We start from the raw sequence: 15,603 nt of genomic DNA, 5'->3' as shown, positions 1-15,603 counted from the left end.
CACTTACTACTCTTGCTCTATCACTTACTACTCTTGCTCTATCAGTTACTGCTCTTGCTTTATCAGTTATTGCTTTTGCTTTATCTGCTCTTGTTCTACCAATTGTAACTACTCTTGTTCTATCAATTGTAAATGCTCTTGCTTCATCATTTTTAAGTGCTCTATCGTTTTCTATTTATGATATTCTTATATAATCTTTCATGTTCAGTTTGGATAAGTTGTCACAAAATAATTGAGGATGCAGAGGTTTGGTCAACATATCAGCCACTTGATTAGAGGAAGAAAATGAGATTAAATGAATGAGACATTCTTGAAGTTTAGTCATAATGAAATGAAAATAAATTTCATTGTGTTTCGTCCTCTCATGATTTATTGTCACAACAAACAACAAAAGATTCAGGAATATTAGTATGCAAATCATGACACAAATATTGTAACCACTAAAGTTCACAAACAAGTGAAGCTAGTGCTCTATATTCTGCCTCTGAAGAAGATCTGGACATTGTACGGTGCTTTTTTAGATTTCCGCGAAATTAAAGAGTTTCCCATAAATGCATAATAACCAGTGATAAACCTTCTAAAGTCAATGCAAGTTCTCCAATCTGAATAAAAAAAAATTTTGATAACAATTTGATTATTACTGGAAAAGAATAGACCAAGATTAGAACTTCCTTTCGAATATCGTAATACACAAAGAAGTGTTATCATATGAGGTTCTCATGGATTTGAAATAAACAAACTAAGTTTATGAACCGCAAAACTGATATCAGACCTAGTGTGAGTAAGGTATAATAAACGCCCAATCAATTTTCTATATTCACTTGGATTCAAAAGTAATGAACCTTCACTTTTGCAGAGAGGATAAGATGTTGAAAAAGTAGTTATAACTGAATATCTAAAATATTATATGAGATCATATTTATCATCTAATACTACATTTGCATAACTATGGATAAAGATGACAAAGAAATATAATAATCAAGAATAACTAAGACACCCATACAAAAATGTTAATCAAAATAGATGATAACTCTAAAAATAATAATTGTTATTGTTCATTCATTTATTAAATAATTTTAATTACAGTTGAAGTTCACCATTAATATATTTTTTCAGTTATTAATAAAAAATGTTACCATATTTATTATAATAATATGTATTAAAATTAATTATCAAACACACTATTAATATATTGTTGCAAATGAGTAATTGATATTGTTATTCTTATTATCATCATATATGTAGCATCTTTTAAACAATTAGATGGAATACTAATATTTGACCAAAATTACTTAATTTTAAAAATATGAAATACCGAATTGGCACTTAAATTTACTAAAATCTATAGAAATGAAAAATGAATTTAAACCTTCTTTAAAATCTTTCTTATATAATTATTTATATATATATATATATTAAAATTGTTAGAATTAGAGACCTTAAATAAGAGGGGTGAATTGTTTTTGAAATATTTCCGTATTGAAGGTAGAGTGAAAGACAATGAATAATCAACCAGTTAGAAAACTATTCAGCCAATTATAAAACTGTTTTTAGTCTGATTCCAGAAAATCAACCATTTTTTATGAAACAACCGGTTGTTTATACCAGCAGTTTATAAAATCAAAGTTAAAGCAGTTTAAAGAGTGTAAGAATAGAGTACTTGAATTCTCGAAACAACCGGTTGAATTGGCTTGACAACAAAGTCAAACAATGTCAAATTTTTCAAATCCTTCTCAAAATCTATTAAGTGTAAAACAATCGATTGAATTTTCACACTCTTTAGAGGACACATCTTTTTCAAAAGGATTAAAATTGAATTAACCTTGGATCATCATAAAAAGTGAATTAACAAATTCAAATACTTCTAGACACACACACAACCAGCAGCAAGGTTTTCAAGCATTCCTCTTGGATTTTGAGACATTAAAGCACCTTGTTCAACAAAAATAATATGTCAAAATTTAAATTAAAAAAGATAAACTTTTTTTATTCAAATATTAGACTTTGTAAACTTAGTTCATGTGTGACCAATGTAGTTTTATGTTATGATTCGATATAATACATAAATTAATATTTGAAAAATGATATAATAATAAACAAAAGAATTATATATTGAATTTTGTCTTAATAATACCATGAATTTCATTGTGATTAAATGAATATGTAAAATATGTGTTATATACTAAAATATAAAAATAAGTATTTAAACAATAAAAAAAATATTTTTATGTATAATATTTTGGAAAGATTTTGGACAAGTATATATGCAAAAACACAAATAAACAGTTTTAAATTGTTAAATTTTATTTATTTATTTAATTGATACATAAGTAAAATATGAGATTCTGGATGGTTTAGGTATATAAGTATGAGGTGTGATTAAAGTTGCTAATCAAGTAAGAATATAGGACATATATTCGTGTTTTTTTTATAAATAAAATGCATGTATAAAGATTGTGTGTGAAAAAAAAAGACACATATCCCATGAGTGAAGAAAAAAAATTAAATTTTCATTGAATCTCACTTGTCTTATCTATTTTTCTGAGAATAAAGTTGTATCTACTTTAAGATTAAAGAGTGTGAATAGTATTTAAGATGATTTCACCATATACAAAGCTATTTCTCCTATAAATTATCATAGACGATAACTTATTCTAAATTATATCCTTAATGAGTAAATAAACTCAATTGAAAAAAAAGAAAAATAAATAAATAAACTCAACCATTATTATAAAAATAAAATTATTTTAAAGTATGGATACAACGACTAAGCTTCGCTCAAATATAGGAACTTAAAGCATATTTTCATCCATACTCGTCAATCTTTATTATTGTTACTTTGTTGTGGTTTTTTCTTTCTCTATTCCCATAATTTTTAATTGTACTTTTACAATTTTTAAAATATACTTTTTTAAAAGTAATTTTTAGATTACCTGTTTAAAATAAAATTAGAATAAACTGTTCAAAATAAACTTTTTAAAACATAAAATACATTTCAGAATAAACTTTTTAAAACAAAATTCTTTAAACAAGTTTTTTCAGAACAAATGAAACAAGTTCAGAGAGAAGCTTTTCAAATAGAATTTTCAGAAACACATTTTTCAACGCGTAATGTTATTTTCCAGAGCAAGCAGCATGGTCACGATGGTAAAAGAATTTTAGTATTGTTATGTATGATGGTATGGACTAAATAACTATTAAGAGGATTCACCTATTGATTGATTCTACTACTCTTTGACTTCCTTTTTTGTTTTTTTTTTCTTGTCTTAGTTTTTGGTCTCCTAGTAATTCTCGAATGAGGTACCTGCAGAAAACATCCTAATGTTTAAGTTAACAAAAGGGTTCGACACTCAGTTGTCAGTAGACAATGACGTACCTAATTCTTGAAATATGTATTATTTATATTATTTTTGGTGAGTTTTTCTTATTGTGTCAGGTTAAACCTAACTCCTAATCACGGATTAACTTTGCTGACTTTAGTTGAGCATAATTGTACTTGAACTATCGGTTGACCCGACGAACGTGGACCTTGATTATATTTGGTCAATCCAATGATGGGGATCCAAAACGTTATATCAGTCGTACGATTTTTACCGGTACAAATATTTTTCTCTTTCAAAAGAGGTACAATTGGTAATTATGAAGGTGTAGTTGATCACATTATATTGTTACGCTTAAAAAAATAGACTTAGTTAGGCCCAGCAATTCAAACAAAAAGTCAAGAAAATGTCTGGGCAACTTCTTCTTGCACCATATCAATTTCAACTTGCACCCTATCATTTTTAAAATTTTTAAAAATTATCCTTTATTCTGGATTTGAAAATCTGGAATTCAAAAGTCAAAATTTTGTTTTGAAAAAAGAAAATCTGAAAGCAAAAAATACATTATAGAAAAGAAAATTTGTAACATAATCTGAAAATGCATTATAAAAAAAAGTTCCAAAATTAAAAAATGTGTTCCAAAAATTTAAATGCAGAAAGTATTCCAGAAAAAAAAATTCGGAACACAAAATCTGGAAAAGGGAAAAGTTTCAAAAAAGAATTTTTAGAATTCAAAAATGTATTCCAAAAAAGAGGTTCTGGAAGTATTTTTATCCACCGCCTCCTTTTATTTAAGGCATTTTTTTTTATTTTGCAGGATTATTTTTGTTATTTTGCAGTGGTATTTTCATCATTTTAAATAGCTGATTTGATGCATGTTGAAATTGATATTGTGAGAGAGAATTTGTCAAATGTTTGATAAGTATTTTACATTTGGGCTATGTGGCGTTTTTTATACGTAATTACTTTTTGCAGTCCATTTATTTTTTAATATACTCCTTCCTGGTTTTGTCAAAATTTATTCAAATAATATTCTCAGATTCTATTTTGGCTTCATTTAATATTTTAAAAATCCTCTATTGAAACAATTAATGCATTAGTTAAACGTGTGGATTGATAATTGAACTGAATTAACTTATTTCTATTGAATATATAAAAACTATATTACAGATACCATTTATAAATCAATTTTGGCACACTTCCATTAAACATAAAAATTGGTTTAGCAGTAAAGGAAAATATTGTGGAACAGTACACCTTTGCTGCTGGTACAACCTTGTGGAGAAAGTACACCATATGTCAACCAACCCAAATATTTCTGTTTTCATTGGTTTGACGTACGTTATATAGTGTACTACCAAAACAATGCCATCTTGACATTTTAAAATTTTAACACTTCTGACATTTAATTTCTTGAAGTATGAATCCAATTACGTGAACAGAGACAATGTCAGAAATTTAGATAGAAAAGAAAGTGTATATTAATAATAATTCTTAAAACTTCCAAAATGAAACTGCTGAAATATTAAGTTGAAAAACAGCACCAAATAAATGTAAAGATCACTTACCAACACATGATTATAGTATTTCAATGTAAAAGAGATATGTCCAACTACTTAGTTATCATCTAGAATCCAAGGAAGAGAAAATTGTTATCACAGGGGAGAGCATTTGCAATGTGATGTTGATGCTCCAGAAGGGGGAGCTGAGAGAATTGAAGTTTCATCTAACAAGTGATAACGAATACAAGCTCTAATTTTCTTCAAGCAAAACATTCATTAGAGTGTTTGCTTACTATAAACCAAATCAATAAATCATTAAGAAGATGCATCTGTTCCTAGACATCTAGAAAATTGAAGTGAAAGAATGGAAGAAACTTGCTGCAGGCTATATAAAAGAGAAAAAGTTTCCCTATGCAATTATGTCTCCTATAACTAGAAATAATCTATCTAGTATTTTACAAAGGCGCAAATTTACATATTTACCCAGGACACTTCTCTCACGAAAGAAACTTGTAACTATAACATACACTAGTTACTATAACCAGTAAACTCAGAAATGCACTGAACTCACAGAGAGAACAAATACCCTATGAGAGATTAAAAATTAACATAGAATTCTGAGGCAACTTGTGGTTGAACGCAAACAAGTTGCAAGAACCTGAAAAATTTCAATGAGACACTAGTTGAAGGCGAAATATTCAATGTTCCAAAACTTTGATCTTGTTGAGACAAGAATTCATGCCATCAGAATCAGCAGTAGAGAATCGATCACCAACCATGAGTTTGTACTGTTCAAACTTTGATTCCTCACACTTCAAGGCAGCATTTTTACAAGCCCTTATACTTCCTGAAGCACAAGTTAACATTTCATATCAGGATTAGAAAAGGTTTAAATCATGAATACGGCCAATGGCTAGTTAGATGCAATCAAAATGATAAAAAAAATGCATAAATGATGTAAACATAATGCTTTATACATCAACACAATGCATAAATGATTTAAATAAATTCCTTATCCCTCCTAACCCGCACTGGGAAGTAAGAAAAGCAATGCATAACTAATCTATATATACATATGACTGCAGCACACAGTCCATGTCACCCCAACAATTGCATATATCAAATTATTGCAAACCAATTTCCCTCCCAAAGCTTCACTCCCCTCATAATAGGAAGCCTTAATATCCAAAACCTCAATTTTCTTTCAATAGCTATAATGCACATGTCTTTTGTTTTCACATTGATACCTTGATGTCTTTTGTTTTCACATTGGTACCCTGATGTCTTTTGTTTTCACATTGGTACCCTGATGTCTTTTGCTTTCACATTGGTACCCTGATGTCTTTTGTTTTCACATTTAGTAGCTTTGTTTTAATAATAAATTTCATCGTAAATCACAACCCCATAGCAAGATAGGGTCAAAATTCTATAGAAATAATAAATTTCATCGTAAATGTACAAGTTATGAAAATACGAAGGCATTCTATTGTTGTTGAAAGATAAAGACGAGCGACAGCATAATAAACAAAGTTTTTCTGACAACAGTAGTGCCGCAAATAACAGGATTCTAACTCGAAATCTGGACCAATTAGTTTATGGTATGATCACAAAGCAGATCCCTCCAGGGTAATGAAATCCTTCCAAGGGGCTAACCTCTATACATTTTTTTTTTCTGATACACGTAGACCTGAGGATCAAACTGAATAGCAACAAAAAAAGCAATAGCACAATGCAAAATTTCCGATTTTTTCACAATTTTCCTTTCCCATGAGATATCATATCTAGCACACACTTTTTTTCTTTTCTCCCTTGTTCAATTCCAATATATTCCCAAAGAAATTAACCAAAAAACAATGAAAAGCTATAAGAACCAACGAAGCAGGATTTTATTTTTGTTTACCAGACAAATCCAGCAAATTAAACATGACGGGGCAGTTTGCAATGTTTGTGACCATTGTAATGGCAGACCATACTTTCTGATAGTCCTCTCTTGATACCCGAATTATACACACATTGGTAATTGAATTCACATACTTAACTGCACTCAAAAAACAAAAATCAAATGTTAATACGATCAAAATCAAATTGTGTAGAATTCAAAAAAACAGCATGAAATCAAACAAATTAGCACTTACCTTGGAATGATCCCAACGATGAAGCCAAACCACACTCCCCAAAATTCTCCAAAAGGCTGTCTTTCACAGCTTTGGAGACATTAAACTGTGTAATTATAATAGAATCATTGCCCACTTTGTCTCTATTAGGGTTGACAAAAACCTCCATCACCATGTATCTGTTTCTGAATCCCACCATGATCCTTCGCGCTGAGGCAAATTGAAGATTCGAATTCCCAGAACAAAAAGCATCGATGGAAGGAAGAAAAAGAAACCCTAGAAGATAATGTCAGATCAGGAAATAAGGGGCCGGGTCTTTAATGGGCTTTGAGTCATGAAGCCCAATAGTGCGCACACGTCTTGAGTTGTGATAGAGCACAAAGTTGGCAAATGCTTCCTACACCCAATCATTTTTAACCTACACCCAACATATTTTTTTAATTTCCAAAAATACCCTTAATTCTGGAAATAAAAATTCAGAATTGAAAATAATATATTCCGGAAAAATAAATTCAAAAGTGGTTATTGAGTTTTGGAAATAAAAATCCAGAAACAAAAATTAAAATTCTATTTCGAACAAAAAAATTCGGAATTAAAAATAATACATTCCAGAAAAAAAAATCTGGAAAAGAGATTATTGTGTTTCGGAAATGAAAATCCAGAAAAAAAATGAAAAACTCATTCCAGATAAAAAAAATCCATAATATAAAATTTCGTTATGGAAAAAAAAATCCGAAATACATATTTTAGAAATTTTTTTTTAAGGACAGTTTCGTCTTTTTCACTGAAATCGGGTGCAGTGATAGTGCAGGAAGCAATTGCCCACAAAGTTTTCTCGGTGTGGCCTCGTTTATCTCTCCTCGTATTACGCGTCGTTTTGAAATTTTGAAAATCTAGAGTTAGTGAGTAAGTGGCGCATTTAAAACATGTGAGTGGAAAATATCCGTTGCGAGACACGTGCACAAGCAAATTCAATAAACAAACATATTTTATTATTTTTACTTTCTTTCAAATATCCTATTTTCAATGCTTTAAGTTAACGTAGTTCAATAAATTTCTAATTTTTTATTTTTTTATTTTCATATTTCAAAACTTTCTTAAATTATACTAAACTTTTGCTGATTTTTTTAATTATTAAATTTGTATAGATAAATTGAACGTAAACAAAGTATGTCTAGATAGTATATGAGATTGGTTATACAATTTTGATCATTTTTTATTCCTCACTTCAAATCTCCTTCTTAAATTGTTGGTCGAGGTTGACCTGAAGAAGGTACTCTGTGTTAGTTGATTTCTATCATAATCCCTAATTTATCGAGAGGTATAATGGTATATTTGAAAAATATATTTAATTAATCAATATTTTCTATTAAATCAGTATTAATTGATTTCTCGATAATGTTATCTGTATTTAGTGGGACATCATCATGATTCATATGAAGTTTCCACAACTAAAATTGGATGTCATTTATTAAGTGTTTTCAATGTATCTTGACACGGTCGGTCGGTCACTGAACAAGCTACTGGTTCGTTCGTTCGTCTCGTACCGATCAATACAAATATAAATTTGTAGTTTATTATACTCCAATTTTAATTCTATCATAAAATTATTTAATTATATTATATTAATGAGGACATCAACTTTGTTTAAATTAAAAATAGAAAAACTTAATTAATTTGACAAAAAATGGAGATCTAAATTGCATATAATTGAAATTAATATAAGTTTTTGGTGTGGGAGTTTTTAAAAATAGGAAAAAGGATAAGGCTTTGTATTTTCATTGAGATATATATATAAATAAATATATTTCAATTACTTTGTTGTGATTATTATAAAAACTAATGAACTAATTATGCACAACGAATTAAGATTAATAATTAATAATTATTAACTGGATGACAATAATTGCAGTATCTTGTATGGTCCTATAGATTCACTCACATGTTTAATTAAACATATTTTTTAAAAAAGTAATTGGTGGGTTGAGAAAGAACGTTGGAGTTAGATCCGATAGTTCATCCAAACTTGATGGAGATGGTGCCACCTGACAGGACCCGACCCGAGAGTGACATGTTTGCATTTGGGTCACAATTTGCCCGAAATTTAACGCGCATTTCCGGTAGTTAGTTTTGTCCTACGTTGGTGTGTGTCCCACAAGTGCACAGTGACCATCAGTGCCTGCTTTCTATAAATACCGCAATCCATCTTCATACATTCCTTGCTCATTTCATTTTTTCTAGCATTGCTCTGCTTAGGTTCTGCAGAGAGACAGAAGGAGAGAGAGTGTTTCAAATACAGATTTTTTTTTTTGTTTTTTTATCTGTTTTGGGTTTCTCTTGCATCGTTTTTGTAGGTACTGAGGATCAAGTATTGGCAGCATAACCTTGTTGGAGAGCCTGTAAGTCCATTTTCCTTCTTTTTTCTCATCTGGGGTTGGTCCACTTTTCATCCTAACTTCATCTTCTTTTCATTTACCCGAGTTTTAGAAAAAAAAAACATTTTTTTTCTCGTATTTTCTGTAATTGTTAATGAGAATTAATTACTGTTCTGATTTTTCCTTTTTATGGTGGGGTTGAATTGGTATGTGATGAGAATAATTTTGTTGATGGGGTGGTTTTATGTGCATGGGAATTGAGAATGATGTGTACGCATATGTACATGCTCACTCTTATTGTTTCCTAACTCTTATTCACATATTCATGCCTAACAGGGGTTATAAGATGTTTGAATGTGGATGAGTAATTAAATATCCGTGGCGGTTGTGTAAATTGTCGTGTCTTATTTTATTTTGGGAATCTTATTTGGCCTTGATTTAGATCTGTCTCATGGGGATATTTGTTTGGCCTCAGTATATATGTTGTTTGTCTTATTGTCACAGAAAGGTATTGAATGAATGTAATTTACTAATCATTTACTTACGTTTTTTTCTGAATTAGAAATTTAACAAAATTCCTTTTTGAATTTTCCCTTTTTTTCTGAACTGATAAATTCCATTTATGGCTATGCTTGCCAAAAGCTTGTTAATTTTTGTGTTCGGTTTTCCTGTGTTCGAAGGATGTTTCAGTATGGATTAAGATCTAACCTAATTGATGAAAGCAGTTTTCTTATTTCACACACACGTAAGAATCATTCTCTGAAAAGGAATGAGTAGTACATAAGAGTGTGGAATTTGATTATTGTTGAGGGAAATTACTTTATAAGGTTGGTTGGTCATAGAAGGTTAAAGTCCTTGCATCTCTTTAGAGTCAAGCAAGTTTGTTTCTGTTGAGTTTGACTGAATTATGTGTTGTTGTGGTGGGCCCTGCAGAAAATTCAGGCAAGGCCTTCGAGTTGGAGAGTATTAGATTGGGATCCTAGAAGTTTCTGTTTAGACCGAAGAAATGGAGGTATATGGAAAATCTATGGTTGCAGCTCCTTCAAATGTTATTTATCTGTCAAGTATTTTGGGCCAAGATGGTCCAGTTCCCTGTCACAGATGCAACTGGAAATGTGAGAATGAACATGTTTGTGGAAACATGTATCGCTGCAAGCTAACAGTGCTGACTCACATCTGTGATAAAAACTGTAACCAGAGAATTCTGTATGATAACCATAGCTCACTTTGCCTAGCAAGTGGTCAAATTTTCCCCCTTACTCCAGCAGAGGAACAAGCAGTGAGAGGTGTTCGCAGAAAGCTTGATGCAGAGAATTCGCCCTCTGATAGCTGCGGTTTTAAGCGGAGACGTGATGCACAATTCCATCCTTCTCCTTTTGAGAGATCTTTCACTGCTGTCAGTCCTATCTGCAGCCAAGTTGGAGATGGCATGGATATGAATTAGATATGTATTATATAACTGAAAAAGACTCTTATAATTTTTCATGTCCATTTGAAGTTTTTTTACTTTTGTCTATCGGATGAGTATCGATAACAGAACTTGAACAATTATGGATTATTTATTGGTGGACATAATGTGTCCCCATCTGCTGTAGGAAGAAATCCTTATATTTCTAGTATTAATGTAATGTAGCCTTAAAAGTAGCATGACTGTTGAATGGGGATTTGAGCAGGGTCTTTCTACGCGCAACACACTTATGACACTTGAATTGACATCAGTTTTCTTCTAAACCTAGTGAGAAGCTGACTGTCATAGCCGACTACAGAATGTATTCTGGCCTTTCATTGCTTGAATTTTATTCAGTCCATTGATGGATGCATACATGAGAAATGTATTTAACCGTAACCCTTTATTAGCTAACCATCAAGTTTCTAGTGTATCTGTAATCACAAAGCAGCCCCATTAATGTATTCATTGCTATTGCCACTATCATAAGCTTGTACTCCTTAATTTTGTATGAACAGCACATTTATTTGGTCCTTAGAGCCACATCAATAACCTTGACTTCTGTAAGCTGAGGTTCTCTCTAGTTTGTCATATGAACAAAATTGTTGGTATGCCATCTGGTGAATTGATTTTGGGTTTGCTGTTTGACTCTTTCCTATTTCTGTTGCAGGCTCAAGGGAGATGATCTAGTTCACATTTTCATTTTTCTTATTCATTTTCTGATATCTTTTCTTTCTTGATTAAACGGTTGTCGGTCTGAGGTTACTGTAACTTGTGCAGGTTTTGAAGCATGTGCTAGGAAGGGGCGTTCAAAACATTGTCTTGCAATACTAAATTAATTTTTATAGCATAGAATTGTTCTATATTATAACATGACATCAATTATTGATAAGTACCTTTTCTCCTTGAATGAATGCAGGTATTGCGACATCTGCACGAGTCTTCCTTTGGTGAAGTTTGGAGAAACCAACAGTTATGGGGCTATAGGGTATGTGTCAAAAGTATTGAGGACAGATCATTTATGATGCTGTACTCTGATACGGTAGAGATACAATATGGTATGATGCTGTACAGATACAATTTGTTATGATGCTGTAGTAGGGATTCCTATTCTTAGTTATTAATTTAATTTGAAATTGTGGTTGAATTCCATTAAATGATTTATTACTTGTTTGGTAGATGGTGTGGTGACAATGAGCAAATAAAGGGAAACATATCAGCAGCAGCAGCATCAATGTTGAAATAGTGCACATTGTATTCGGGATTGAAAGTAATAACTTGCGAATGAAGATGAATTCCCTTACAAAAATGTTATGTTAATAATTTCTGCCAAATTTTGTACTTGTAAGGCAGATGTAATTAATCTTTAATTTGGTTTATAGACAGATGTAGCTTTTGATTCTGATATTTATGAAGCAAGAGGTTGTAATGTAGCTTTCGTTTTCCAACTTATCTTATAGCTTCTAGCTTCCAATATATTTAAAATATAACTTACATATATTATAGATATGTTATTATCAACAGATTAGTGATAACTATTTAAAAAATAAAATTTAATTACTGGTTATATTAACGAATTCGCGTGGAGTACTTTTCTCACTAATATTTGTTTAAAAAACATAAAGATTTCATATCCCAAGTAGTTTGAAAATAGTTTAACTTATAAAAAGTTCAAATTCTAGGTAGAATTTATCAATAAACTGATATGTAAATTGGCTTGTAATTGGATCTTTCACTGATTGTGGTTTTTGCTGAAATTTCACATTTTAATGTTTGGTACAAGTTTTAGAAATTTTATTTTTTTATTTCTGAGGAAAGAAGGGTATCTTAAGTTTTCATGGGAATTGAAATTTTTACCTATCCACTTCATATCTCATATTCCACATTCATTCTTTTAAAAAATTTAACCAAAGTTTTTTAATTATTAAATTCCAATTAATTATAGTCATAGAAATAATTATTTATATTATACCCTGAAGCTTTAGGAAAACGAAACCAAAATTACTGGTTGTGAACAGAGAGATGTTTCTACTGTTCATCCAAAATGTTTTTTTTTTTTTTTATAGTTGAGAAGAAGAAAACGAAAGGGATGAAAACAAAATTACAGATGCATAAACCAAAGAAAATCTGCTTGAGAAAATTGGAATTCTTGTATATTAAACGAGATCATATTTTCATTATCAGTATTACTATATTATGTACCCAAAAAAAAACTTTTGTTGTTCAAACCAAAAAGTTAATACCAAAATTCCACAAACTGAGAAGTTTGTGACTTTAGTCTTTAGCAATCAGATGGGTGGAGTCAATCTCCTAAGGGAATTTTTTCTGAGTTCCCATTGAAACAATGATTACAATTTAGCGTGTGTTTAAAGAAGTTTTTGGTCAAATTCACTGCTGAAAAGTTGTTCTTTTCTTCCATGTAGGTCAATAGTTGGTACATATCAATGTTCTGAAGTCACTGCACAGTAGTCAAGCGTGTAGTTAGGTGTACGAAATAACGAACTAAAAGAAAAATATGCATAATTTCATACAGAAGTTTTCCCTTTACGTATTCCCTAGTCAATGTACTTTCATGTAGGAGGAATCCTAGGTCACTTCTTTATGGGATCATCCTATGCAACAATTTCCTACATGGTGGAATCACAGTTTCTGACACGATTATTTGAAGGAAATTCATGATTCTCCTGTCATAGAGATCACATAGATAACATTGTTTCCTTATTTTCTGAATTTCCCATGAAACAGAAAAGGCAAAGAATAGCTTCTTAATTAGGCCATCCACAATAAAAGAAATGCTAAACCCATGTAGCTGGTATTGTGGCTGAGAATTTCACCAAAGCAACGTTGGGTTTTTGTCACAAGTCATAGAACCACCACATTCTTGATACAAATATGGGAGGACTAGCCATTCTTCTTGGCACATCATCAATTCCCTCAAAGACACAATACACAACCAATAATACTATCATAGAAAATGCCAATAGTGGCATCATGGAAGTTCCAAAGTTTCTTTGTTATTTTGCTTACTTTCTTGTCTTATTCCTTTTCTTCTATTTTCACCATAACCAATAACTGCCCTCATACTATATGGCCTGGCACACTCTCTGGTTCTGGCTCACCGCCGCTTCCGACAACCGGATTCCAGCTGGACTCAGGCCAGATGATCAAACTCACTAGTGTTCCAGGGTGGTCAGGAAGGATTTGGGCTAGGACTGGCTGCACATTTGATGCAACAGGAATTGGCAAGTGTCAAACAGGTGACTGTGGTGGAAGATTGGAATGTGATGGAAATGGTGCTGCTCCTCCTACCTCATTGTTTGAGATAACACTTGGTCAAGGCAATGAGCAAGACTTCTATGATGTCAGCATGGTGGATGGCTACAATTTGCCATTGCTTGTTCAACCAAGAGGTGTCTATGGTACTGGGGTCTGTAATGCAACAGGTTGTGTCACAGACATCAACAGAGGTAAGATGTTTTTCAAAAATGAAGTCATAAATTGCAACCTAGTTCAATAGGTAGCACAGGAATACCAACATTAAGAAAAAATACATGTGAAGTGATAGAATGATTAAGATGTTAAGAGTACTTTTTAAATTCATAAAAGGAAATTTTGTAGGTTGTCCAAAAGAACTTCAAGTAGTGGGTGGAGATGGATACCAGGATGGTGTAGTTGGGTGTAAAAGTGCTTGTGAGGCATTTGGATCGGATCAGTACTGCTGCAGTGGAGAATTTGCCAATCCAACTACATGCCAGCCATCCTATTATTCCACCCTTTTCAAGCAGGCTTGTCCAAAAGCTTATAGCTATGCATTTGATGATGCTACCAGCACTTTCATTTGCAAAGCTTTTGAATATGACATTGTTTTTTGTCCCAACAGCAACAGGTATATCTATCCACTTCCCCTTAGCTTTCCATTCTCTTTCAGTTTACTGCAACATATTTACAAAACAAGATCCTAACACTCAACTGATTAAACATTTTACATCACCACAACACAGGGCTAAAACACCAAATGCTCCAATTCCTCCTCTACCACCATCAATTGGATGGCCTGATCAGAAGGTTCAACAGCAGCTCCATTCTTCTTCAGATATTCTCTTGCCCTTTCCTGTGACACTCTTTCTCTTTGTTGCCACTATCTCTGTGCTTGCAGCAAAGTCTCAGACACTGATATGAGCCAACGCCAGAACAGAATCCCACAATTGTTTCTTGAAAGGAAAAGAGGAACAAAAAATACAAGGAGATGAAAATTGTGAGCAGAGAATGTGGAACACATGAGGATCCTGTGGAAACAAATAAATGCAGAAACTACTCTTTCAGGGATTCAGAATCAATTTCCATCTTCTACACATCTAGTCATAATTTCTGTTGACCCACTTTTCTCAAGATAACTTGTAAATGCAAAAAAAATAAAAATTGAGATAAATCAAGTCATGAGGTCATTTGTTATATTACCAGCAACATGAGAATCCTCAAAAAGTTACTCTCATGTGTTGTATAACCAGATTCGAGATTTGAGTATAACAATTCATAGCATAAAGAAGAACAAAGCAACACTTCTTTGACTCTCAGTCTTCATTTTATTTTTCCTTGTTATTTTGGGTGGTTTAATTTTCTCCTCTGCATTTTTTTTTCTTTGTAGCATTGCACATCCAGCTATTCAATAATATAAATATCATACATGCACCATTTCCATAAGGATCACTTTGATTTGTTAAGAACATTTATGTATGACAAATTTGTGATGGTGAGAAGAAATCTTTAAGCGTGGAGATTACAGGAACACCATTCACCCCAATTATTTTATTCTCATTGCAAAAACAATTCAGAATCTTTTCAGGG

General features: G+C 31.7%; 3 protein-coding genes and 1 long non-coding RNA gene across 5 annotated transcripts; 3 read left to right on the top strand and 1 right to left on the bottom strand.

Moving 5' to 3' along the window:
• Positions 1 to 5,187: 5,187 nt before the first annotated feature.
• On the bottom strand, positions 5,188 to 7,290 carry LOC137826515 (probable ribonuclease P/MRP protein subunit POP5). Its single transcript, XM_068632505.1, has 3 exons — positions 6,958 to 7,290; positions 6,723 to 6,860; positions 5,188 to 5,669 (listed from the first exon to the last, which is right to left on the bottom strand). Exons 1-3 carry the CDS (start codon positions 7,133 to 7,135, stop codon positions 5,521 to 5,523), a joined length of 465 nt encoding a protein of 154 aa, XP_068488606.1. The 5' UTR covers positions 7,136 to 7,290; the 3' UTR covers positions 5,188 to 5,520.
• Positions 7,291 to 9,157: 1,867 nt separating this feature from the next.
• On the top strand, positions 9,158 to 11,307 carry LOC137823940 (uncharacterized). The gene is made up of 2 exons (XM_068629297.1): positions 9,158 to 9,335; positions 10,245 to 11,307. Exon 2 carries the CDS (start codon positions 10,318 to 10,320, stop codon positions 10,753 to 10,755), a length of 438 nt encoding a protein of 145 aa, XP_068485398.1. The 5' UTR covers positions 9,158 to 9,335; positions 10,245 to 10,317; the 3' UTR covers positions 10,756 to 11,307.
• Positions 11,308 to 11,605: 298 nt separating this feature from the next.
• On the top strand, positions 11,606 to 12,191 carry LOC137823941 (uncharacterized). The gene is made up of 2 exons (XR_011083184.1): positions 11,606 to 11,746; positions 11,938 to 12,191. It is a non-coding gene; the product is annotated as an uncharacterized lncRNA (long non-coding RNA).
• Positions 12,192 to 13,339: 1,148 nt separating this feature from the next.
• On the top strand, positions 13,340 to 15,336 carry LOC137823939 (pathogenesis-related thaumatin-like protein 3.5). 2 transcript variants are annotated; one of them, XM_068629296.1, is made up of 4 exons: positions 13,340 to 14,225; positions 14,377 to 14,644; positions 14,760 to 14,823; positions 14,915 to 15,336. In XM_068629296.1, exons 1-4 carry the CDS (start codon positions 13,733 to 13,735, stop codon positions 14,930 to 14,932), a joined length of 843 nt encoding a protein of 280 aa, XP_068485397.1. In that variant the 5' UTR covers positions 13,340 to 13,732; the 3' UTR covers positions 14,933 to 15,336. The 2 variants fall into 2 exon arrangements, with proteins under 2 accessions (XP_068485397.1, XP_068485396.1); XM_068629295.1 differs by having other exon boundaries at positions 13,656 to 14,225; positions 14,760 to 15,336.
• The last annotated feature ends 267 nt before the right edge of the window (positions 15,337 to 15,603 follow it).

Source organism: Phaseolus vulgaris, chromosome 8 (assembly GCF_000499845.2).
Source record: "Phaseolus vulgaris cultivar G19833 chromosome 8, P. vulgaris v2.0, whole genome shotgun sequence".
NCBI lineage: Eukaryota > Viridiplantae > Streptophyta > Magnoliopsida > Fabales > Fabaceae > Phaseolus > Phaseolus vulgaris.
The sequence above is the reverse complement of the archived record's forward strand: the minus strand, read 5'-3'. Positions and strand labels throughout refer to the sequence as shown.

Coding starts and splice junctions, on each gene's coding strand:
- LOC137826515 (XM_068632505.1), bottom strand. CDS start 7,135: ATGGTGGGATTCAGAAACAGATACATGGTGATGGAGGTTTTTGTCAAC. Junction 6,861..6,957: donor ATCGTTGGGATCATTCCAAG/GTAAGTGCTAAT, acceptor TTTTGAGTGCAG/TTAAGTATGTGAATTCAATT. Junction 5,670..6,722: donor TAATTTGCTGGATTTGTCTG/GTAAACAAAAAT, acceptor CTTGTGCTTCAG/GAAGTATAAGGGCTTGTAAA.
- LOC137823940 (XM_068629297.1), top strand. CDS start 10,318: ATGGAGGTATATGGAAAATCTATGGTTGCAGCTCCTTCAAATGTTATT.
- LOC137823939 (XM_068629295.1), top strand. CDS start 13,733: ATGCCAATAGTGGCATCATGGAAGTTCCAAAGTTTCTTTGTTATTTTG. Junction 14,226..14,376: donor TGTCACAGACATCAACAGAG/GTAAGATGTTTT, acceptor GAAATTTTGTAG/GTTGTCCAAAAGAACTTCAA. Junction 14,645..14,759: donor TTTTGTCCCAACAGCAACAG/GTATATCTATCC, acceptor ACCACAACACAG/GGCTAAAACACCAAATGCTC.